General features: G+C 33.8%; 1 protein-coding gene across 4 annotated transcripts in view; it reads left to right on the forward strand.

Annotated features, from left to right (window-relative positions):
- EXOC2 (exocyst complex component 2) overlaps nt 1-27,088 on the forward strand; it is a 205,444-nt gene that overhangs the window by 80,400 nt on the left and 97,956 nt on the right. For all 4 annotated transcript variants that reach the window (XM_039869477.1, XM_039869476.1, XM_039869478.1 and 1 more), the window contains exons 8-12: nt 122-267; nt 402-483; nt 1,247-1,349; nt 5,845-5,963; nt 21,955-22,080. In XM_039869477.1, coding sequence (XP_039725411.1) covers nt 122-267; nt 402-483; nt 1,247-1,349; nt 5,845-5,963; nt 21,955-22,080 — 576 coding nt within the window. The remainder of the gene's footprint in view (nt 1-121; nt 268-401; nt 484-1,246; nt 1,350-5,844; nt 5,964-21,954; nt 22,081-27,088) is intronic.

The raw sequence follows: 27,088 nt of genomic DNA on the forward strand, positions 1-27,088 counted from the left end.
TTATTGAGTTTTAATGTAAAGCTATAATAGCAGTCTAACATTTTGTTTCTTTTGTCCAGTTACACATTTTCTAAATAAAATCAATGTTTATCTAAGTTAATTTTTTTTCCTTTTAAAATAGGAGCAAGTAATACTGCGGACACATTATTTCAAGAAGTATTAGGTCGAAAGGACAAGGCAGATTCCACTAGAAATGCACTCAATGTGCTCCAGCGATTTAAGTTTCTTTTCAATCTTCCTCTAAATATTGAAAGGAATATTCAAAAGGTAACGTACATATTTATATACCTATGGTTATAGATGTCATAAATTTTAAAGAGTTGTGAACATATTTTTTATCTTAACCAAATGTCTTCACTATGCTTTACTGATAGTCTCCAAAATGTTTCTTTATTTTAAAGGGTGATTATGATGTGGTCATTAATGATTATGAAAAGGCCAAGTCACTTTTTGGGAAAACGGAGGTGCGAGTTTTCAAGAAATGTAAGATTTGTTTATTGTTTGTAGATCATCTACTTTTCTTTTACAGGAGGAATGTGGAATGTATTCTATAAAGAATGTTACATGTGTTTTCGTTATCTTTATATGGAACTTTTTTTAAAATTTAGAACAATTACCTCAAAAATAACATTATGGCTTTTCCTACTAAGATGTAGTGAAAATGAGTAACCACAACTGTAGGATAGGTTAATCTTGGACATTCTTTGCCACTTGTAACCATGATGTTATTAAAAAATCTTTTTTATTGGAAAGAATCAGTTATAAAGATTTTATAGAGACGAAAACCTACATTTGAATCTTTCCTCTTCAGAAAGATCAATATATTTATGAATTAAACTAAACAACTTTTGAAATGATCTCTAATGGCAGATTTACAGAAAATAAGAAAAGCCTAAAATGTCCTATGGTGATGCTTTATCAACTAGAAGAAATATCACAAGGCTTTATTAAATTTGTGAATCTCAAATCCATAAGTATTCAGAAACTGAATTTTTTTACTGTAAATTTTTTATTGTAAATTTTTTTATCGTAAATTTACATTCAGTGAAATACACAGTCAAATGCACATACCCATGTAACTCACACCCTAGACAGAATATTTTCATCTCCCCAGAAAGTTCTGTTGAGCCTCTTTTCAGTAAACCCCTATAACCCCAAAGGCAGCCACTGTTTTTTCTTTCCATAATTTGATTTTAAATTTCCATTCTGTAAATCTTGTATGTTCTTTCCTTTTTTAAAAAAATAGATTATGCTGAAGTAGAAACACGGATTGAAGCTTTAAGAGAATTACTTCTGGATAAATTGCTTGAGACACCATCGACGTTACATGACCAAAAACGTTATATAAGGTAAACCTTATGTAAGAATTTTCACAAATCGCATATATCTGTACAGTGCTGGATACTTCATCGGACTCTTAAAGCTAATTTGGGGAAAATTAGGCAATTGATGAAATGGTGAAAGGGAAGACACTTAGTATATAATGTAGGACACCAAAATTCTTTTGTATTTTAATGCATTTGCAAATACTTGCTCTGTAAAGGCAAGAAAATTTTGCCAGTTTGGGGTAAGGAAAAGTAGCCTTATTGCTTAGTCACCTCTTCCTCCTGCTCAACAAGGGCTTACCTAACTGGATGGTAAGGGTAATGCACCTTGTGGATACCCACAAGCTACAGAGCAGGTGTTCCCTGTATGGTTTAGAGTACAGTACTGTCACACACTGTGTAGGAAATTCTTCATGCCACAGGAGTGGGCTGTGGCTCAATAGTAGATAAAATTCTGAAAGATTTTAGTCTTGAAAAGAAAGTTAGAAATGTAAAAAAAAAAAAAAATAACAGTAATAATGAAAGTAATATATCACAGAATATGATGAAAAGGCCTTAGAGGGGAGTAGTATAGGATAATGGGAACCAGTTATTCACTTTGGGTGACTGGTTTAAGGTTTCTTTTTAAGTTTATTCATCTGTGAAATGAATGGACATATTAACACAATCTACATCTTAGGATAATTGCAAAGATAATTAAGGATACTTTTAAGAATTTAATATAGCACCAGGCACATCATTAGTTGATAAATTACATAAATATACATAGTGTTACATACATATAGTGTTTATATCAGGATTTGGAGACAAAACATATAAATTATAAGCTTTTTGTATCTATGATTTAAAAATATTAACTTTATTTTCTGCTGGCATATTTTGAATGTGACCTTTATTCTCAGAATAGGCTGTTATTCAAACTTAATACCTTCCCACTTTAATTACAGAAGTTTATTGAATATTTCATAGTTATATAAAATGATAACTACATATATTTATGCATTTGGTTGTCATTACTATGTGACCATTGAAAATCATTTCTAGGTATGGAAAGAGGTTCTGACCTGAAAGCTGCTGTGTTTGTACTTGTGGAGGAGACAAGGCTCCATATTCAAACCCATATTCCTAGTAATGCAAGAGCACAGTAGGAGCATAAGCCATTGTCATCGTAGCACATTCATGTTGCTGAACAGGAAAGGAAGAGGAGGCTTTAGCAGTGGAGTAGAGAGCACTAAAATCAACTCGTGCCACTACTGAGCTTTTGTATTGCACCCGGACACCCATGCTAGATGCACTTTGTATATTATTTCAAATCCTCCAAGCCACCACACAGGGGCATTTGTACTGTTATACAAGTGAGGAGCCTGAGCCTCAGATTTTATTGCCTGTGCAGTGCACACAGCTAGAAGTAGTACTCCCATTTGTTGGCTCTCAAAGCCTATATTTGCTTTTCTCTAAGCAGCCTTCAAAATGAAGAATGTATTTTGGGATTTTTCTGGCTTGTAGAATTGTAGAAACTTAAAGTTGGAAATAAACTTTACGTTATCCAACTGCTTTTTTTTTTTTTTAATGTAAAAAGAAGTAGTGTTCCGGGAATGTTAATCATCTGGTCCAGGATCCAGTTGGTCAGTGTCATATCTGTGTTCTGCTGATTGTGCTTTGTATTTATTTTCTTGTTGACATCTATTAAATTTGCTGATAATATGTTAAATCTTATTGAGTGTATGATTTCTTTATGTAGTGAATTACCATTGATTATAGATAACTATGTAATTCTTATGACTAACCTACTAGATATCGTTTTAAAGATGATGGGTGTTAAAAAAAGATTCTTTTAAATGATGTATTGAAATGCTTTTCTCCCTATTATTTTAAAGGAAAAAGAATTTTGATAAATATGTCCAGTAGTTAATTTTTAATCATTTTATTTTTGATGCTTTGAGAAGACACTGAGCAATTCTATTATCCTTTGTAAATTAAGTTTTTAGTTATTAATCAATAGGAAAAATAACATCACAACCAGGTTAGATAGCTGTTGGATTTTGGAATCTATGATGATAGGTACTGTGAGCACCGCATGGGGACAGAGACAGCTTTATCATCAACAGAAATACATCTCTAATACATCTCTAGTTCTCTTACATAATTGAAGTTATACATGATATAAGAGAAAATCAGATTACTACTGTATTATATTTTGTTCTCTATTTTATCTAATTAAAAACTTTCTGATTATTTTTACTCATTATTCTGTCTTGATCCATGTAGCTTTAGTGAGAAGCAAAGTTTGATATATTCCTTCTGTGTCAGTGTGATCTTATCCCTGGTAATTATTAAAAATTGTGTCATAATATAGCTAAAAACTGTAATTCTTAAATTTTAAAATATTGAGCCTATGCTCATTATCAAATATTTTAAATTTTCCCCTAAAGTTTTTTAAAAAGTATTCTTTAATGAGCAATTTTAAAAGAAATGGCAATAGCATGTATCATATTCTAACAAATATCTGCAAAATGAAACTAGTACTTATTTTTAAGCTACTTACTGAAAGAAAAGAAAAAAGCTACTGGATTAAGTCATGTAACCAAGGCCAAGCCTAGCACAGGTTGTATTTTTGAGTTGAAACACTGAAATTTCTGAGAGAACATATTTATCCTTTATACAATTTTTAATGTAATACTCATTAATAAGATAATAGGAAGAGAATTATTATTAAAATTTGGAAGAACCTAGTAACCATACTAAAGAGACTTACAATTTTAAAAGTTACTAAGCAAAAAATGCTTATTGCTGTACTGCTCGAGAAAAAGCCTTTATAATGGATCATTTACATTTTTATTCAGTATTTAAAAACTAAAAGGAAGCAGCTTTCCTGAAAGGATATTCCTATATATTACAACTAATATAAAATCTGAGGATGTTATATGAGTGAAAGTGATAGGAGAAAGTACTAAAGAAGTATTTGGAGGCAAAATAAACCTACCTAAAGGGAATGCTAAAACAAATTCTCCCCACCAAGAAAGAATAAAATGACATGTTTTCTGGAGAAATGACACAACATACTAATTGTCATGTTTATATACCAGTCAATTAAAGAGGAAAGCCTTGTGAGAGAGGAAGAATCAGACTGAGTTTTGAAAGCTTTGAAATGAATTATTTATGCCGAGCTAAATGTTATTTGTTAGATTATAGTTTTTTTCTTGGGATGCTGTTAATTGAATTGCCACTTTCTCAATACAGACACAACCTATTTGTAGCCTGTACATAGTCACGGGGAGGAGGCAAAGGGCCAGCTCTCAGGGTCAGCCCTGTGCAGTGTGAGCCAGGCTGCTGAAGGGCCTTTTTTCAGGTTAATCAAATACTCAGTTCTCCTCAGAAACCAGGCCATCTCCGTTAGCCTGTGACGATCAGGGTCACGGTGAATAGTTTCTAAATGTGATGTCAGATTTCTTCTCAATGTTTTATTTATTGCTAACTTATCACAAAATATTTCTCCTCCTATTAGTTAGTTGCTAATTGGGATGCCTATGAGTAAGGAAATACTCAGTGATGTAGAACCATGGGAGAAAAGCATAAAGTGATTCTCTAAGTGATTAAGATTTGGTTACAGTTGTAACCATTAATTACAATTTATCATTGAACAAAATTCTTTAACTGTAAGACAGCTTATGGTTTAAAAATAATTTTAAGACAATAAATTCAGCTTTTGGAGTTGTTTTAATTTGATTTGTTATATTTATATATTTTGTGAGGGCTGACTGCCAAATCTTGAATAGTTGACAGAAATAAATCTATTTCAGTTGTCTATCTGGGTTTGGATATTTTATATACAAAGATGACTAAATATTTTAAGAACTATATTAAAACTGTGTATAATGCCCATCTCTATATTATATGTTCTAGAAAAATATTTTCTCAGTCATGAATTTGAGTTTAGACTTAGGGGTAAGTGCTTGTATTACCAAATCTCTTCATGTGATAAAATGGTCTTGAGTTTCAGTTGCCTCTTGTTTTGATTATGTAGAAAACAGTATCACACTGCCATCTACTGGCTGTATTTCAGACCAAAAAGGAATAAAAAACAATTGAAAAGGAATAAAAAAAATCAAAAAATTACTCACTAGATATCCTCTGCTGGCTCCCATCTGTGTTTTCTATAATGACAGAACTAAGTAGAAACACTCTGTGAACTAAATGTAAATACATATAAAGATAAGTTCTCATTGAGTGCATAGGATCGTTAGTTGTCTTCGTGTTCTTTGTTGTCATTTTATAAAGTCCTAATTTTTTTTTAAATACAGCTTTATTGTTATTTGTTAAGTGCATGAAAACAGGTTTGAATGTATTTTATTTAGAACTAATTATTAGTGACTCATTGACAGCTGCTTTGCCAATTGATAAAAATTTAGGTTTTATTTTAAAAAAGTGATAATTTCGAAATATGCTAGCTTTCCTTTTGTCTTTATTTTTTTCCCGTATAGAGGAAACCTATTGGTCAGCTTTGGCCTTGCTTTTTCAGGTACCTGTCTGATCTTCATTCACCAGGTGACCCTGCTTGGCAGTGTATTGGAGCTCAACACAGGTGGATCCTTCAGCTCATGCACAGCTGCAAAGAGGGCTATGTTCAAGACTTGAAAGGCAAGGCCACTTTTCTTCCAGCGCATTATGCCATTTCTTATTGTCACATTGTGGAAATGCTTAATGATTAAAGGAATAATTAGTCAATTTTCTTGATATCTGTTATCTAGGGCATTTTTGTTTGTTTGCTTTTTGGCCTCTGGTAAGTATTATACCTGAATAACAGAACAGGGAAGAGTGAAAACTCTTTAAATATGCCTATTACTGTGGTTGACTGGCAGTATTAACAAAGGTTTGGTTTAGAAAACAGTTAAACTTTTGTGGGAAACAGCATAATATTAGAACTGATATTAGTCCTTGATAAATGCTAATAGTCCACTTACTATATTTTTCAAATATATGCTGAGCACTGCTATGTACCAGGCACTATGCCATGTACAGAGATACTGTGGTGAATAAAAGAGGCATGGTCCCACAAGGAATTAACATGTAACTAACGAAAAACAAAGTTGTGGCAAGTGATATAAAGAAAAATAATGGTATTCTAAGGGAGAAGAACTGAGGAGAATACTTTAGATGGCCAGTTTGGGAAGATGTCTCAAAGAATGTTCCATGTTAGCTAGGAACTGAAAGGATGTGAAGTGGTCTGCTCAGCCCACTCCGTCCTGAAAAAAGGAACAATCTTAGCAAGGTCCCTGAGGTAAGTTTGAAGGAAGAAGTCACAGCTGCATTCACATGCAGTTCTGTCAACCCACAAACACTGAATGTCCTGAATGCCTGCTATGTGCCAGCCACTGTTAGGTGCTAAGAAAACAGTGGTCAGTGTGGGAGACAAGAGCCTGGCTCTCATGAGGCTCACAAAATAGTGGGGGAGATGGACAAGGAAAGTGACTAGTAGAATACAGTATGCTACTTTTTAAGCCTGAGAGGTTCCAGATGCCATAGTAGCAGTTAGGAACAAACAGCATTTGATCCAGAATTTTGAGGTCACAGAAATGACATTCCAAGATTTGAAAAAATGACACATGTTTTGCAGTCTGTAGAGTATCTGTACTGGCTGGTTAAAATAGAAGTGGGGAAGGGAAAAGAGATAAAAACTATTCCAGGAAGAGAAAGTAGAATGTATACTGGGTTTTAAGCAAGAGAAGTTCACTGAATTCAAGGTGGCTAGAGTTAGGAGGCACTGGGTCCTGGATGGACTTTGTTAGCTACCTCATGGGGTTTGGACTTTATCCAGAAGGCATCAGGGGAGCCATTAAGGGTTAGAAGCAAGGGAAAGACCTGATGAAATTTATGTTTTAAAAGACAACTCTTGCTTCCATGTGGCAAATGAATGAGAAGATGCAAAACTGGATCATTGAAGCTGGTTAGAAGGCTGCTATGATGATTCAGGCATCTCGCCTGCCATGAAGGTGGTGGATGTGAAGAAGGGGGTGGATGGATTCGAGAGGTGTTCAGAATCTGACATCTGACCTCTGCAGCTAGTTAGGATGATGGCGCCACTGAGTTAGGGAACATAGAGGAGGAAAACAATTTTTTCCTTTTTGTTTGGAAAGGTTAATTTGGAGTTGTCTTACATGCAAGTGGAGATATCCAGTAGATAGTTAGATTTAAAGAGAGAGAGATTTGAAAGTTGTCTGCATATAGGTGGTCCCTGGGAGTTGATGCTTTCACCCAAAAAGATGAGAAAAAGAAGAAAACTTAAGACACGGTCTTGGGGAGCTGTATTTACTGGGCTAGTAGAAGAGAAGTCAGCAAGAGACAAAGAAGGGATGGTCATGGTGCTAGGAGGGAAACAGGAGGGTATAATGTTATAAAAGCAAAGAGGAGAAGAATAATCAAGAGTTTTAAAAGATGAATAAGGTATAGAGATGTCGTTTAGGTTTAGCACTGAGGCTTTTGTTAGTGACCTTGGCAAATGCAGTTGCAAGTGGCCCGAGATGCCAAATCGATTGCATAAAATAAGACATACTGATACTTATTAAGGTGTCCGGGAGTAAGTGAAATAACATGAGAACAGTCCTGGAACAGAAGGAAGTATAATGAAGAGATCACATCATTTATTACAGCATAGTTTTGTTCTGAATTAGTTGGTGTAGATTTGAGTACTTTCTAGCTGTGATTCTTTTTTTTTCTAGTCTTGATTTTTGGAAAACCCAAATATCTCTTTTTTGATGCCACATCAAAATTCCTATTAATATCATTAATTATTTTATAGTTTTAGCAAGTGAAAATAATATCAAATTATATAGATAGTCTGTAGTCTCTGAGGGTATTTTTAGAGGGCATTGCATATTTATTTATTGAATCTGCTCTGTTAGGCAAGACTCTAAACGTTGAGTGCCCATCAGAATCCCCTTGGTATTTTTAAAGACTATCAATTACTGTCCTCTACCTCATTTATATCAATTATATTAGAACCTCTAGCAGTGGAGTCCAGGCATCAGAATTTTTTAGTGCTCTCAGATGACTTAGGTACAGCCAAGGTTGATAATCAGTGCCCTAGATTCTGTGCTAGGGACTGGAACTGCAGTGGTGAGCAAGACTGACACGATCTCTGGCCTCTTGGACCTTGTAGTCTAGTGGGAGAGAAATATTTTTAAAAATCACGTATTTATTCCATAAATGTAATTGTGAAAAGTGTTATGAAATGGGGAATATAGACTATTACTCCAGTCTAGTAAGGAGGAGATAAATCCAAGGAAATTTTATTGAGGAGGTGATATTTCTGTTGAAACTAAATGACGGATATCAATTATCCAGATAAAAGAGACATGTCCGAATACCTAGTAGGTTTTCAACAAATGCCACCTCATTCCTCACTCCACTAAATACAGTGATAATATTCTCCCGATACAAACAGGATATATGGTTTGGTAAAGGATTTTCCTCAAGCTTATAAGAAACAATCTGACTATATAATTTGGTTATGAGAATATTTGAGTTTCTAGAATGTGCATATAATACGAGGGCAACATATAGACTATTTCAAATTGGAAATTTTATGTATCTTATTGTCACATCCGTACCTGAAATATCTGATAACCAATATTACATTGCCAAAGCAATGTAATTACCTGATGGATTCCTTCAGGTAAATGTATCTACATATGTATTGCTATATATATTCATCCAGAACTGCTTAAAATCAGTGTTTCTGGAAAAAAAAAAATGATGATAGCTTATGTGTAACTGGAGCCCTACCTTTTTTATTCACTCTGACCAAGCTTGTTGTAAAACTTGGTTGTACGTAATTAAAAGAATGATGAGTGATGAGCTTTAACTAAAGTTATTTTCATAAGTCGATTAGGAAGTATAAACATAATGCTATACAGCCCTTTGAATTTCCTCTGCAAATTTCATGACAATATAATGCAAATTTCCTAAATTCATTAGTCACGTATTTATAGGTTATATTTTAATTTTCCTTTGACAGTCAGAAGAACATGCTTAACTGTGTCCTTTTTTGTTGTTAGCAAATACTACTAATGTAAACAACATGGATGGTATCCTAACATAATTGGAAGATAGATTTGTTTGAGTTCACATCAGAAGGAGTTTTTATTTTATTTTGGAGAAGTCCAAACATACTTAAAAGCAGAAAGGGTAATGTAATAATCTCTCATGTTGCAACAGTTATTAACTCATAGCCAATCTTATTTTATCTCTGCCCTCACCCTTGCCTGTTTCTTCCCCTCCAACCCTGAATTATTTTCAAAGCAGATCACATCATTTCACCCATAATTATTTCAGTATATAATTTTCAAAGGTAAAGATGGTTTGTAGAAACTTTAACCAAGACACCATTATCATTACCTAAAATATTATCAATATAAATTTATTAATATTATCAATTATCAAATTTATTAACAATACTCAAGTTAATTTCAAATTCAGAAGCAGTTTAATATCTCCAGGATATAAGTACATTAATATCGTGACTTTTTAACTGATACTCTGTGCAAAGACAAATGATAAAAATTGCATAGGTATAACAGAACATGTGTTTCCTGGAATGGAAAACTTAACCATTATTAAAACATGGTCCACTTGGCCACTTACATACTTTTCTGGTTGTTGTCATAAATGCATGTATGTGTCATTGGACACATATTAGCTATTTAATATGTACTTATCTATATAGCTAATGTAATTATATATAGTATAGGAATGTGTATGTATGTATACAGATATATACATATGTAAAATATTTGCCTTATGATTTGCTGGGAATAAGCACAATTTTTATTTTATGTATTTACAACTAGTTGTTCATGATGGATTCTTAATTAATATTTATGAGTATCCTAATTATATGTGATCTAAATGTAATATGGAAGAAAGACTCCTAAATATCATTTGGGCTTTATGCTGGACATCCTCTCATAATTGACATTTTAGATGTGGAAGAAATCTGGGAAATTATCCGTTTCCAATAGATGCTCAATAGAAGACTTTAGATCTATATTGCATGTGAGGAAAGTATCTCAGAGAAGCAAGGTATCAACTGAGCTTCTCTATGTCCTGAATAAGTGGCAAAGCTAGTGAGTGGTTCATATTTCTCTGCCTACCTTCTCAGGATCAGTGAGGTAGGACAGCAAGTTCACAAGACCTCTATTTTTTTTTTGGAATAAATATTTTTATCAAACAGGATTTTTGACCTTGATGAACATGATAATGACAATGCCTACATTTCATCTAGCACTTTGTTATAAAGCTTTATTGTTTTTATTCAGATATTTTCGGGACCCTATTTTTAAAATGAAGGATAGTTGCATTTTAAATCTAAAGAATGAGTGGTAGGTTTTTGTATTATAATATCTGTACTTGGACTTTTTTTTTCGATTATAGCAGACATATAATATTATATTAGTTTCAGGTGTATAACATAGTGATTGGACATTTATATAATTTATGAAGTGTTTCCACAATTACTCTAGTACCCACCTGGCACCATATGTATTTATTACAATATTCCTTATGCTATACTTTACTTCCCCAAGACTATTTTGTAACTACTAATTTGTGCTTCTTAATTCTTTTCCATTTTTCACACCCTCCCAACCCTCCTCCCATCTGGCAGCCATCAAAATGTTCTCTGTATCTCTGAGTTTGTTTTCTTCATTCATTTATTTTGTTCTTTAGATTCCATATGCAAGTAAAGTCATAATGGAATTTGTCTTTATCTAATTTACTTCTCTCAGCACAGTACCCTCTAGATCTATTCATATATTTGTGAATGGCAAGATTTTGTTCTTTTTTTATAGCTGAGTAATATTCCATTGTGTACATCTACCACCTCTTCTTCATCCTTTCATTCATTGTTGACACCCAGATTGCTTTCATATCCTGGCTATTGTAAATAATGCTGCAGTGAACTTATGGATGCACATGTCCCTTTGAAGTAGTGTTTTGTAGTTCTTCAGGATAAATACCCAGCAGTGGGATTACTGGATCCTTCTTTGTCTCTTGATAGCACCTTTATTTTAAAGTCTATTTTGTCTGGTATAAGTTTTGAAATGCAGTTTTTTTTTTCTTCCATTTCCATCTTCATGAAGTATCTTCTTCCATCTCTTAAGTTTCAGTCTGTTTGTGTCTTTTGATCTGAAGTGAGTCACTTGTAGGCAGCATATATAAGGATCCTGTTTTCTTATGTAGTCAGCTACCCTATCTTTATTAGAGCATCAATTACATGTCTATTAACAATTACTTTGAATGTAAATGGATTAATTGCCATTTTATTCATATTTTTTATCTTTTTCTTTTTTCTTCTTAATGAATTTCTTTCAACATTTTCTGTAATACCGGCTTGGTGGTAATGAACTCCTTTAGCTTTTTCTTATCTGGGAAGCTCTTTATCTGTCCTTTAGTTCTAAATGATAGTTTTGCTGGGTAGAGTAATCTCTGTTGTAGGTCCTTACTTTTCATCACTTTGAATATTTCATACCAGTCTCTTCTGGCCTGCAAAGTTTCTGTTGAGAAATCACTTGACAATGTTAAGGGAGCTCCCTTGTGGGTAACTAATTGCTTTTCTCTTGCCACTTTTAAGATTCTCTCTTTACTGTTAACCTCTGGCATTTTAATTATGATGTGTCTTGGTGTGGGCCTCTTTGGGTTCATCTTGTTTGAGACTCTGCACTTCCTGGGCTTGTATGTCTATTTCTTTCAGGTTAGGGACATTTTCCATCATTATTTCTTCAAATAGGTTTTTGGTTCCTTGCTCTCTCTCTTTTCCTTCTGTTACCCCTATGATGTAAACGTTGGTATGCTTGATGATGTCCCAGAGGCCCCTTAAACTGTCCTCATTTTTTGGATTCTTTTTTCTTGTTACTGTTCTGATTGTTTTCTGCTACCTTGTCTTCTAAATTGCTGATTTGATCCTCTGCTTCTTCTAATCTGTAGTTTATTCCTTCTAATGTGTTCATCATTTCAGTTATTGTAGTCTTCATTTCTGACTAGTTCTTCTTTATGTTTTCTGTCTATATTTTTATGTTTTCTATCTCTTTGTTAAAGTTCTCACTAAATTCATCTACTCTTCCCCTAAGTTCATTGAGCATCCTTATAACCAGTGCTTTGAACTCTGCATCTGGTCGATTACTTGTCTCTATTGTTGAGTTCTTTTTCTGGAGTTTTTTTCTGCTCTTTCACTTAGGATACGTTTTTCTTCCCTTCCTGGCTGCTTCCCTGTGTTTCCCAGTCTTAGTAGAGTGGTCTTACGTAGTAGGTGTCCAATGGGACCTAGTAGTGCAGTCTCCCTTGTCACCTGAGCTGGGTGCTGCAGGTGTGTCTCTTGAGTGGGTTGTATGTGGCCTTCCTGTTATAGGAGCCTTGGTTTGCATGTCAGTGGGAGGATTGACCCGCAGGCTGATTCATTGTGAGGACTGACCGGCGAATATGGGGAAGGAGCTGTTGAGCAGGACTGGCTTTAGCAGAGCTCTGGTACCTGCCTAGTCCGCCCTTTGGGTATGTCGTCCTAGGATGTGGCCCTGGGTGGTGCTCCAGCTAGGTCTGAATCTAGCACTGGGCATGTAGGCCCTGGGGCTTCCTGGGAGGGCCCCCATCACAAGCCAAGTTCAGCTGCAGCCTGTGCCCTGCTTGTGACCACCTGACATGAGCCCCTAAGCAATCCTCAGATGGCTGCCACCCATGCTGGACTTGGAGGTGCTTTGAGAGGCCAAACTGTGAACTGAAGCTGGCCAGCCTCCACTAGTGTCAGGCTTGCGGCTGCTTAGCAAGACATATAGGGCATGCAGAGGCCAGATGCTGCCTGTTTGGATTTTATGAACCTTTGAGAGATTTTAGGAAAGTCCACAGCATGAAACAAGACAGGCCATTTGCATGGAAGAACCACTGGAAGCATCTTGAGTAGGCCTGCAAGTTGGGTGGTGTGGTAGGTATTTCAGTGATAACCAGGATGGGGTGACCGATGTTAGCCAGGTTGATGGAGACTTGGATATGACACCCACCTGAGTGCACACTCAATGCTGGGAGGACTCAACCAAGAAACATTGCCTTCTGCCAGCACTTCTGCCTGGGAGAAAGCTGCCCTTCCAGCCTTCACCCTGAAGCCAGATAATCCATTTCTTCCCAGTATGTCCCTGGCACCTTTCAAGCTGCTGCCCAGTGCTGGAGCTCAGAGCAAATGTGTCCATAAGCGAATAAGTCCATTTGTTGGCCCTTTAAGAGGAACTCCAGCAGCCCTCCATCTCACTCAGCCATAATCTCTGATTGGTTTTCATAGCCAGAAGTTGTGGGGACTTCTCTTCCCAGCAGTGGAACCCTGGACTCTAGGGATCCTGGTGCGGGGCTGGAATTTCTCACTCTTCTAGGGGCCCTCCGCAGCTGAGATATCCTTCCCAATTTTCAATTGCCTAATGTGAATGTGGGACCAGCCTGTTCTATGTCTTTGCCCCTCCTACCTGTCTTGTGGTAGCTTCTTCTATATGTCTTTAGTTGTAAGACTTCGATTCAGCTAGATTTCAGATGATTTTCAATGATGATTGTTCTTTAATTGTAATTTTGACATGGTCGTGAAAGGAGACAAACACAGTGTTTTCCTACTCTGCCATCGTTACTGGAAATCTGTACTTGGACTTTACCATTGGAGAAGTGAAATGGTTGTAATTACTTAAGTAAACCCAGAGGTATAACAGTGGTTAAGAGTTGAGACAGTCTCGTGAAATAAAATACAAAATTTAAATAGACTGTAAATATTTCTGACAGAAAAATGTTTCTTACGTATTTTTAAGTCAGGCCGATATTTATGCAGACATTTAATTAACATACAATTTTTTTTTTTTTTTGTCTTAAAGTCTTTACATGGTAGTTTTGGGAGAAAATGTTAATTCTATTTAATGTTGTGGACTTCAGAGAAAATTTCTTGAGCAAAGATGTTGATAGATTTTAGATTTTCAGAGACAGCAATCCTGTATAACAAAGCTACCTTTTCCAAGACAGATTTTTTTTTGTGTATGAAGTATTTGTCAGAAGAGGTAGGTCATAAGGTTGATATTTTTTATGAGCATGGCAGTAGATATTTCTCTGGATTCTAATTTTTATAGTAATAATACATACCCCCCCCCACACACACACATACACATACACACACATACACACACATACACACATATACTGAACCAAGTGGATGGCATCTTCCATATTAAAAACACTAGGACATAAGAATAGGAGATTACCATTGTATCTTAAACACACTTTGCCATTTATCCTCATATATTCATTTAAAGATTAACATTTTAAAAACTCATCTTTAAAGCTTAAATACTAATAAAAGAGTTTGATTTTTTTCCCAGCCTGAACCAGTTAACCATTTACTTCTGTTCCTCTATAGTCAGAGTAGTCCTGTGTTCTGAATTGTTACATATGAGAAACTTTTACCATCTTATAAGAAATGTCATTTGTCTCTTAAAATTCCAGTGAACTGGATCCAAAATTAGACTAAGTCTTCATGTTTCTTGCCAGTAAAAGCCTTTGGTTAACCCCCTACTGATATCCTCAAACAGGACTTTTAAAGTTAGCCTTCAAAGGTATTTTTTTCTTTGTTCTAAAAATGTGTTTAGGTCTTAAAATATATGTTGGCTATATTTAATAATTTGAGGGAAAAGGCATCAGCCTGCTCACAGAGTAATTATTCCCTTCTTTCAGATACATGCTTAATTAGAACTTCCCAAAAACACATATTAGAATAGGGGCACATTAAGGGATATTTAGAATAGGAGCAATAAGTTAAGTAATCAAGATTCTTTAAAATAGTCACACAACAGAAGGAAATATATGTGGCTCAGATTCTCTCTGAAAACTTAGATATATGTCATACCTGAAAGTTTTATTCTGAATCAGTTAGTTATTGAAGAAAAATAATAATATTTTAGAGGCTGTGCTTAGTATCTACTCTATTATTTCAAACATTTGAGTAGATTATTAGATTAATTACTTGCTGCAATAAAATGTTTATCCAGTGATCTTAAAATATAAAAAAACTATACATATTTCCAACTCAAAAGTCGTAAAATACATGCATAAATTATATTTTGCAATTGTATCTTAAACACACTTTGCCATTTATCCTCATATATTCATTTAAAGATTAACATTTTAAAAACTCATCTTTAAAGCTTAAATACTAATAAAAGAGTTTGATTTTTTCCCCAGCCTGAACCAGTTAACACAATTTTGAGTTTACACAATACAGCTAAACTATATTTTTCTTGATATTTCTTGACCTTTGTATACATAACTCATAATTTTTTTAATTAGTGGGGTTAATAAATATAATTCTGATATTTCCATAATGTGAGGTTAGGCAGACTTCCTGTACACTAGATTAAATTTTAACTTCCATTAGAAAACTGACAATGATTGATCAAATTTTCTATAGGACTAGAAAAATATGTCCATGGTTATTAAAAAGATAGTAAAAATGTGTTGTTATACACATATTAAATATTTTAATAAAATTATCATTTTCATTTTAAAGTTGTTATAATGAGGCTGTACATTAGCAAGGTTTTTTAATGAAGTTTATTTTCTGGAGATTAAAAATAATTTCTTTCTTGAATGTTTATCATAACAGTCTGAACCCAGAATAATAGAAGTTGACTTAAAAGAAAAAAAGGAAATGCACAACTTCAGCAAGTACTGATATGAGAAATTATTTTGATTTTTGCTGTTTCCCTATAAGTAATTCCTTTTTGATGTAGATTACGCAGCCCCAGCTTTATCTGCACACTTGTTCTTTTGCATATTGTGACTACAGAGTATTTTTAAATTGGCTTTGGAAGATGAAGTGCATCTAAAGGCTTCTAGTGAGAATTTATTTGCTTTGAGATTTATAAGCTATAAGGTATATAGAAGAAGGTAGATTCAGGAGAGAAGTAGAAGAAAAGTACCAATTTATGATTGCAAAAATATCAAAGTGGTGGTCTGATTTTCTTTTCCCTTTCTTTGTCTTTTCAGCAAGAGAAAAAATCCCTGGTGATATTCAGTGTGCCATGAATTAGATTTACAATTAATTGTATACCATTAGACTTTCTAATGCATACTATTAGAAATTGTCACTGTTGTTTATAAATAGAATAAGTTTATATAAGCAGTTAATTACCTGAATGCAGATTAGCCGGCTTTTACATAATGATTGTAGATTTTTTTAATTTAATTTGAAAAGAATTTTAGCTTCCAAATTAACATTAAGGCTGGTAATTAATATTGGTAATTTAAGTAGTTTTTTAAAAAGTCAGTAATTTAAGAGTTGAGAATTTGATTTACGTTTTGAATAGCATAGTGTTCATTTGTAGATCCTGCGTAGTAAAATAACAGCTGTTGAATATCGTAGGAAAGAGTTGGATTTAAGTTCTCTTTCCTTGTTTCTTCTATTTTATACTAGATTCTCATCACCTTACATTGAATGAACTATCTTTGTTAGATCAGACAGGCCAACAAGACTTATGTCAAAAGGACCTTTTCAACTTATCTTAGCAGCTGGTTCTTTTCTACTGTCTTGGCTCACTGTATATCTGGAAGAAGACTTCTTGCAGCTGGTAGCCATTTCAAGTCTAAACCATGTCCCCTATCCTTAAGAGAAAAAATATTTTTGACAGTAAACATTAGGCACACATCGAATGCTAGCATAAGTGGGTAATTTAAATATTCACATTACGAATATTTTAATTCTGCATTGTCATTTTTATAATAATGCTATTATATATTCTAAGCATGTCTTTACTTAAATCTATATATCTATATATATGTATAATTTCAAGAAAAGTATAGTACTTTAATAAAAACAAATAATTTTGTTTTATTCACCTATCCAGCTTTTTATACCTATATAGTTTGCCTATATAGTCACTGTTAGTTAATAAATGCTTCTTCAAAGTTCACACCTGTAGTTTTGCTTTTAAAATAGTATTCCTTTCTTTAACTATTGTTTTCAATGATGTTAAAATACATATCAGAATTGTTGGCTGGAACCTGATACCCTAAAAAGTGAAGTGAGGTATGTTAAATATGTCTCTTTTTGTTTAATTTAGATTAAATAATCCCCTTTAAATTGAGAAAATGCTCCTATAGAAACTTTAAATATGTATATATAGGAGCATAAGATCAAAAAGAACATTTTTATCTGTTGGCAGAGGTCTAGTTTGTGAGGAATTAGTAATTCTGCCTTGATATAGCTGCCCTTGCCCATCCCCTGCCCCCCCCACCCCCCATCCCCCGCCAGCATCGGCAGTGAAATTCTTCTGTGTGTTGTGCTTGAAAGGAATCCCATCCTGCTTGTGTCTGTGGAGGCTCCTGGCCCCGTGCGTTTGGTCAACAAGCAGCAGTGGGTGGTCGTACTGTGCCTGGGACAAGGGCCTGCTGTGCTCAGGATAATGTGTTCAAAGGTGTTTAAGGGCAGTAAGGAAGTCAGCTACCCTTCTGAGAGTCAGAGAGCTATAGAACAGTATTCTTCACTCTATTGTAGACTGTGAGAAAACTTGCTGCAAGAGGCTTGAAGGATGAGAAAATATAGTGAACTTACTCACCTGGCTACATGTTCGCAGGCTTTGCTGAAGAAAAGTCTCTTCTGCCCTTTATGTTATTTATATAAGGTCTTTTAAGCAAATATTGACATATTCGCATTTAAAATAGGAAAAACTTGTACATCGTGAGTTGAAGGATTTGACTGATATGTGATTAAGGTTTCCTAGAAGACTTATAGAATACTAGGTATAATAATTATTTTCTATAGTCTTCTTAAAGATACTATCAGTTTTTTGTAGGAATCAATATTTTAATGTAAGTTTTTGAGCTTTGCAGAAGGTCTTTCCAGATCTGTAGGTTAGCATAAAACTTTAGTAGAAATCTCGCAGCTGTTGGGAAAAAAAATAGCAAATGTTTCAGCTTGTTAATAACTAATCATGAAAACCAAATAATTTTGATCTTATAAGCATTTATTTGAGTGTATTTATTGGTTACTCTGTTAAATGTCATTAAAATATCCAAGCTGTAGGGTGCATAATAAAAAATACTCTGTAATTCTGATGTTTTCACTGTTTCTTTTTTTTTTATTGCCTTTAATATTTTCTTGATGTCCTTTTAAGGATTAGTTTTCACATTGCTCCTCTGTGTAGAGGCAGACTTTTTATACAGTTAGATAATACCATTAATCAGTGTCCTAAATGGTAGAAATAGTGAGCAAAATAAGTCTATTTTCCATTTTGTTCTCAGGGGTGATTTAAAGTTTCAGATTTAAACTTTATGTACTAGTATCAGAATTTTATAACTGAAAAAGTCTTTAAAAATTGCATAATTTCAAGCCCTGATTTTTGTAGGTGATAAAGCATAGACCTTTTATGACTTCTCAAACTAGATGCAAAACCTCATACCAATTGCATAGTTCATGAGACTCTTGGGTAGTATTAAACCCTGCCCCAGTTTCAAATATGGAGAACAATTTGTTAGTCTTAGCACAAATGAAGGTGGAAAGGATATAATCCTGTTTGATAAAAGGCTTTATAAAGTTTTTTCCATCTAGAGAATAATCATAGAAACAATTCATTTCTGGAGAAAATTTACTGTCAAAAAGCCAATGACTTCTCATTTTAATGCAGTATTAAGTTTGAAAAAGAATTGTCAAGTGCAGTTTTATAAAAACTTTAGTCTGTGTCACCTGCATAATGTCCCATTGGAAGCTGACATTCTAATGAAAAAACAGAAGTGTACGTGCAGTTGAATACTGTCCATAGCTGGATATTAAGGGGCAGATAATTTAGGTTTTCAGAGAAAATATACTAAGTAATATCGTTTTCAGTTGCATGTGGTCTTCACATAAATCAATGCATGATATTATAAAACTTCATAATTATTCATATTCTCATTTATAACCATGTTTTGTATAATGTATGTGTATCTCTTAAACACATCAAGAGATATTGCTATCATATTGTGAGATAAAAGAAGAGAAAATAAACTGATTTCTTGTAAGATACTTTAAAACCTTTTGCTGATTTTGCTACAGAAATTGTTTTTCCTGTTTTTTCATCTTTTCGGGAGGTTCTTTTTAGTAATGCTTTGTTATCAAAACCACTTCATATTTCTAGTAATTTTGTAAGGTAGAACTACCAAGTCACGTAATTTATGTTTAAAAGGAGTCATAGAATCCTCAAGTTTTTAAGATAGATAGATAGATAGATAGATAATAATTTCTGACAACTGAGATTTAAAATGTTTTCATTTTAAATCCTCCTAATTCACTGTAAGATAACTTATCGTAAGACCTTTTTTTTTTTTTTTTAACAGAGAAAAAGAGTAGAATGGGAAAGAGAGAAACATTTCTGAGTTAATTTAGTTTTCTGGGCTTGTGCATTTTTGTGCAGTGCTGAAGCGCTATCTTCTGGTCACTCAGGAAAAATACATTTTGCAGATTTGTTTCGAATGCTAGTTAGTCCTGAGGGTGTATATGCTGTTCTAGCTTCCTGCTGCTGTAGCGAACTTGCTGGTAATTTGACATTACCAATTAAGAAATGAGTTCATGTTAAACTTTCTTTTCCTAATGTCATAGAACATGACACTAGGGTTTCTAATAGAAGAAAAGCATATTCTTAATACAGTTTATTTTATTAAAGAGAAAAGTAATTCAATCTTTTAACAGTTTTCAAATTCAAGATTTACTTAAACTACATAAATGTCTTAATCTTAAACCATTTAAATTAAAGTTATTAATGTACTAGTTATATGGAAAAACTTTTTCTGAGGAATTACTTAAACAATAGTAGTTGAATTTTTTGTAGGAATGGTATGTAGTGTGTTTCTAGGAAACTAGGAAGTCTTTTCCTTTTTAGTCAAAAATTTATAGTTCTGAAACCTTTAAGAGTAACATGTAACATTTTAAATTAAAGCATTCTCTTCTTCCACCTTTTTATATAAATTATACATTTTATATAAATTATACATTTTATATAAATTACACATTTTTATATAAATTTTTTAAGTGTTACTAAGTTCAATCCCCTTTATACATACTTTTAAGGTGTGTCAGAAACTTGGTATTTTGATATTAATTTCCTAAATTCTACAATTAATAGCAATGCTGACTATATAAACTTTAACGAAAATGTCGTAAATCAGTAAAGCTTCCACACGACTTCCTCTTTAATGTAGAAAAAAATCAAGTATGAAAAAGTATTATTTCTTCATTATATTCTTTTACTCTGTTTTCTTAAAGTATTGAATTATATGAGTCTTCTCATAGATATGTTTTCTAAAGTAGAAATGCATGCAAATAAAGCATTTAGCACAGTAGTTGAAACACAGTTAAGTGTTCAGTGAGATTGTGTCCCACTAAAAAAATATGTTTAAATGATTTAATTTCTATTTCTGTAAAACCTAGCTGGTAGAATTTGTGAGGATATGGGGAGATATCTCATATTGTATCATGTTAAGTGTCTCATGGTAGGAAGAGCCTCCATAGCTCTTTTTACTGTATTTTTTAATTTATTCGTTGCTTTATTTCTGCCTCCATCACCAGAATGTAAACACCTTGAGAACAAGGACTTATCTTTCATTCATTCACCTCATCCCCAGGGCCGGTATAGTTCCTGGCACATAGGAGATGTTCAGTAAATACTTGTTCAGTATTAGTGAATAGCTAACATTATCAGTAGCATAAAATTATTATTTTATAAATGTGTTTTATCTTTTCTACCTAATAACGAATCTATAAGCTTTTACAGTTCTTTTAACTTGTAAAATAAGGAATAGAGTTTTTATTGAATAATTTGATATCAGTCACTCAGTATATATTGAGGGAGTTATTTGCAGAATGTCTAATGACTATGGACAGAGATATGTTATTTAATCTTTATCCTTAAGAAGATAGTATTCTGATTCAGAGATGGGTAATACTTTATGGGGTAGCTATAATTCAAGTTGTATTTTAAGGAGGAGAGTTTAAGTTGATGTAGAGGAGGAATGAGTAAGGCCATTTTGGCAGAGAGGATAGGAAATAAGGCAGAGAAATGTAAGATGCATTTTCATACAGAGAAAATGCATCTTAAATTTCTAGGATCCAAACTAGTTGGCTGGCATCAGGGGTAGATATAAAGAAGCAAATCCCACAACACAAAGAAAGAAAGAAATGGGATTTGGGGATTTAAATTTTAAGGGAAAAGTCAAAGATTTGTACTATAACTCCTCTCTATTAAAAGAGTCAGAACTCTACAACTTCCTTTTCAAGTGCCAATTTGTTTTTTAAAAAATGATTTCTCATACTTTTTTTTTTTTTCCTGGAACAGCCCCCTCCCTAGTTTTGCTGAACATACAGTCTAAAATGATGCATAAGTTTTACTCCACAATTTGTTATCTCTCTATATTAAGCCAGAGTAATGGATTGAATCCTCCAAATCTGTCATAGTGGGAATGACTTTTAAAAGTTATTTAGGGAAATTTGAAAGAATGGAACAAAAAACTCAAGAAATAACTCAGAGAAGCAGTCCATTCGGTAAACTAAGTATGCACATGTAGAACCTAAGAGAATGTCACCTTTCTCTTCCAGATATTCCAGGACTCCACAATACCATGCTGGATGTGGATAATGATGTACGTCCCTTAGTGTTGGGCCATCTTAGTCAGACAGCATCACTGAAGAGGGGCAGCAGCTTTCAGTCTGGTCGAGATGACAGTAAGTATACTTCTCCCACTTTGTCTTTGAAATTTATACTTATATAATTTCAAACATTTTTCTCTTGGGGAAGTCCATTAGTTGTGTTACTACTGCTAAATATTATTGACCATTATCTCTTCTACTTCTCAAGTAATTAAATGTAAAGTATTTAATTTTTTTAAATTATTAAAAATGTGATTAAATATGAATAAATAAATGTAAATAATTACAAGTAATTAAGTATAAATAATTAAAATGCATTTTACATTATACGTTAAATATAGGCCATTTGATTTTTTTAGTAAGTTATTGGCCACAGTCAATGTTTATTCCACATATTTAAACTCTAGTTTTTTCTGTGGTTTAATTTTTAAAAATATGCCACAGAAAAAATTCTGTGAGAACATCTTTAAGATGAAATTGGCAACAAAAGTAATTTCTGTAATCAGTACAGAGAAAGACACCTTTTCAATGAATTTTAAAATTTGGTTTGGAATGGATTACTTGGTAACTAAATTATTTGCTAGTCTTTTTTCATGAGATAAAGCATCTCAAATTCTAACTATGTTATATATCTTAACTTTCTAAAGCTGTTATTTATTTATTGTTTTATTTACCTATATGAGATATAAAATATATTGGTTATAATGCATTCGTGTGTCAATAGGATGCCGTTAGTCACTGGTTATTTATAACTTCAACAATAGAAATAAGAATCCAAATAAATAGAGTATAAAAGCACTTTACATTAAATTCAAATACCTCTAAAATTTATTTGGAAGTATTTTATGTTATTCTTATAAATGTTAGAGTAAGGAATTTTTTTTTCAAGTTTTTGTTAATAAATATGAATGAATGTTCATCATAAGAACGCCTTGAAATTAGATGATTCATTTGTACCAAATGCAAGGCTTCCATGACTCTTGATATTCCTTCATTTTGTCCTGTTGCCATTCACCCAGCCAGCCAAACACTAGTATAAACAATGGAAGAACAGAAATGTTTGCTTCTGCATACTGTGGTACAGCGTAGCCCTCTAAGCATATATACCCAGGGTCTGACCCTGGAGTGTAGTCTACCAGAGTTTTTAAAAAATATTTTCTTCCTTTAATTAGTAGGATAAATATATCAGGTCTAAAAACCCTCCACATAACTCCTTCCGTCTTCTTATGTAATTCACTGTCACCGGTTATGGGCATGTTAATAGAGTAAAATAAATTAGAATTTATACTTGAGGCTGACTATAATGAATTATATCACCTTGAACAGTTCAGATTTAGACTACCTAGGTTTTGTCAAGCTTCTTGGATCTATTTTATCAAATTCTTGAAATTTTCATCAAATTTGAAAAATTATTTGGCCACAATTTTCTCAAATATTTTCTATTTTCTGGCACTACAGTTACGTGTATGTTAGGCTAATAGGCTCTTTCCCCAACTCCCCAATTTTTCTGCTTTGTGCTTCCTTATGGAGTCAATTGTTATGGCTTCAACTTCTCTGATCTTTTATCTGCAATGTCTAACCTAAATATTTTAGATAGTGTATTTTTCGTCGCTAGAAGTTCCGTTTTGGTTATGGTTCACATTTCCCTGCCTTTTGGTATGGCTAATTGTTTTTATGTTTTCTCAGCCACTGTGAATATCCAGTATTGTGTCTGGGTTTTGTTGTTTTGTTTTTAAGAGTACTAGACTTCGTTTTATCAGTTACTTATCAAGAAATTTGATCCATTCAAGGCCTACTGTTAAGTTTGCTAGTGCAGGTCTAGAGTTGCCTTCATCCTAAGGATACTTCAGCCCTACTACCTAGGCATGACCTGTTGGGTCTCTACTGAATGGCCCAGGTAATTGATGAGGACTATGTTCTCAGGTTGTTAAGAACTAGAAAGTCTCCCTGCTCTTTCTGACCTCCAGAAATCCTTGACCTTACACCACATATGCATGACATACTACTCAGTAAAGGCTTAAAAAGACTTTTATGAAGATTTTAATGTAGCTCCTCCCTCTTTTCTAGAATTCTTCCATGCATTTTCCAGTTACTTCTACCTCTTTAAAATCCAACTCAGAAAGGCCACTGAGCTTTATTTATGTTTCTCCTCCCTTTGCTTCTGTTGTCTAGAAATTGTCTGCAGGCAGAAAACCAAGGCAACTGTGGATTCACCGCTCATTTCCCTTTCCTGTTGTTCAATGTCTGGTAACAGTTGTTTATTTATATATCTCCCAGTTTTCTAGTTGTTTTTGACTGTAGGTTAAATCTGATTCTTACTCCAACATGGCTAGAAGCATAATATAATCCAAATTTATTTTCCCTAAAATTGTTACTCGAAATTGGAACATTATGAAAGATTGCTTATGGTAAAATAATAGGCATTATTAAAGTAGAAGAAACTGAATTTTTATATATAATCAAAGCAAAATTTATGGGCCCACATACTTCTAATTTCTATCAGAAAAAAAATTGTACATTCCTGCCATTTCCCTCTTACGTTTTTTTCATCAGTCTTAGGAAATAACTCTTGAATTTCTTCTGTTAGTGATATAGTGTATGGGAATTAACCAGGACATGTTTGATTCAGTAAGAAAATCCAAAATTGTTTTTTAATTATAATGATCAGAATTTAGGTGAAGTAGACTTAGAAAGAATGAGGGGAAAGGATTCTTATTACATACATACATAAATCGTATAAAGAATCTGCTAGTAATCAAAAGATCAAATGAAACACAAGACTAAGAATTGTTCAACTTTTGTGGAAGCATGGGGTAGTGAGAGATGTCTCCAGATCTCTCCCCTTGAAACAGCAATAAGCTGAACACCTAAAACTCAACAAAAAACACCTAAACTGCACACCAGCACGTCTGAGCGTGGGGTCTGCACATAAGAGCTACCACAGGTCAGAACCCCGGGTGTCGGGTGGTAGACTGGGAGAAATAAAGAAGCTGCCTCACAGCTGCCCGAGCTCCCTGCAGTATGGGGAGGGGTGAAGGTGCAGGAACATCCCTTAACAGCCCTGCCTGGGACTGCTGTAAGCTCTTTGCGCTGGGCGGAAAACAGAGAAACAGGACAGGACCGCAGAGAAACAATAGTTGATTTTTAATGGCCCCAGTTGCAAAAGCGAGGCTGAGCTGCAGCCCCCAAACCCCAACCCAGAGAGCCCCTCCCCCATACACTCCGAAACTAATCACCATGGAACCCCAGGGGAATCTGAGCAAACGCTGCCGAGACTTTTGCTAAAACTGACAGGCACTGAAACTGAGGGTAGCTAGTGTGATTAAATATCTATAAGAAAATGTTTAAGAAAGGTATTTTAAGGCTTTAAATAAAGCAGGGATCCAAGAGGCTTAGACACCACCTACTGGAAACCAAAGGAAAAGCCTTCTTTGCAACAGGCTAAAGAGAGACCTTTATATAATAAACCTTTCTGGAAAAACAGCAGAATACACTTCTATTAATGCTCAGGTGGAGAAATACTCCATTAAACACCATGAGCAACCAAGGTGACAAGGCATCTCTAAAGAAAGAGAAAAATCTCCAGAAAATAAGCTTACAGACATAGAAATATACAACTTAAATGACAGAGACTTCAAGATGGTACTTCTCAAGGAAACTCAAGGAGTTCTGAAATGAGTCATATCAACAATTTCAGGAATTAAAAATATAGATTAGCAGAGCAAGGAGATCGAAACTCTCAAAAAACCAGAATAGATCTTCTGGAGATAAAAAACAAACTGCAAGAGTTGAAAAATGAAATAGCAAGCTTGGGAAATAGAGTCGTCCAAATGGAGGAACAGATCAGTGATATCGAAGACAGAAATCTAGAAGTAAAAAGAAGAGAGAAATTGAAGAATGAAAAATAATTAAAGAGAAATTAAACTAGCTGATTCCATTAGGAGAGGAAACATAAGAATAATGGGCATTATCGAAGGCGAAGAAAAGGAGCAGGAACTAGAAAGCACTTTCAGACAAATAGTGAATGAGAATTTCCCAAATCTAATGAATTCAAGAAGTCAACAGAACACCCAATTATCTCAACTCAAAAAGGCCTTCACCTAGATATATTGTATTAAAGTTATCAAAAATCAACAACAAAGATAGAATTCTCAAGGCAGCCAGGGAGGAAAAAAAATGATAACTTATTAAAAGTAAACCCATTAGATTATCCTCATACTTCTTAGCACAAATGTTACAAGCAAGAAAGGAATAGAATCAAATATTTAAACTACTGAGTAAAAGGAACTACCAGCCTAGAATAATGTATCCAACTTAGTTCTCCTTTAGATATGAAGGAGAAATTAAGGCTTATTCCAGACATACAAAAACTCAGGGAATTCTCCACAATGAGGCCTGCACTACAGGAAATACTGAAAGGGGTCAGTTTCCCTAAAACAAAATGACAAAAAATAAAAAACTTAATAAGGACTAAAGTGACTATCATGCAAATAGAAGCAGAGGAGTGCAACCCTTACAAAGAACATTATAAACTTAAATAATAAGAAAATTGTTATAACAAGATAATAATGAACATTCAGCATACATAGGAACAAATAGAGATAACAAAGACTGAAAAGGAGAGGATTAAAAGATCCAGATCTGTAAAGGGGAATGGAAATAAGGCACACACAGAAGAAAATAGATGACTATATTTATATAACTGTCCTTTTCATATTCATAATGGTAACCACATGCCAAAGATTTCAGAACTGAAGTATATAACATAAAACAAGAACCAGAGGCAAAACCCACAAACTAACCTGAATAAATAAAACAGAAACACAAGGGCAAAGAAGCAATGGAAACACCGAACTGCCAGAAAGCAAAAAAAATGTCTATAAGAAGAATTCTTATTTCAAAAATCACCGTAAACGTAAATGGATTGAACTCACCAAAAAAAAAGGCACAGAGATGCAGAATGCATCAAAAAACAAAACCCAGAGATCAAAAAACAAAACCCTGAGATCAAAAAACAAAACCCTGAGATGTGTCAGGAGACACATCTCAGCTACAAAGACAAATATAGACTCAAAGTGAAAGG

The sequence above is a fragment of the Pteropus medius genome, unplaced genomic scaffold (genome assembly GCF_902729225.1).
Source record: "Pteropus medius unplaced genomic scaffold, Ma_sr-lr_union100, whole genome shotgun sequence".
Taxonomy (NCBI): domain Eukaryota; kingdom Metazoa; phylum Chordata; class Mammalia; order Chiroptera; family Pteropodidae; genus Pteropus; species Pteropus medius.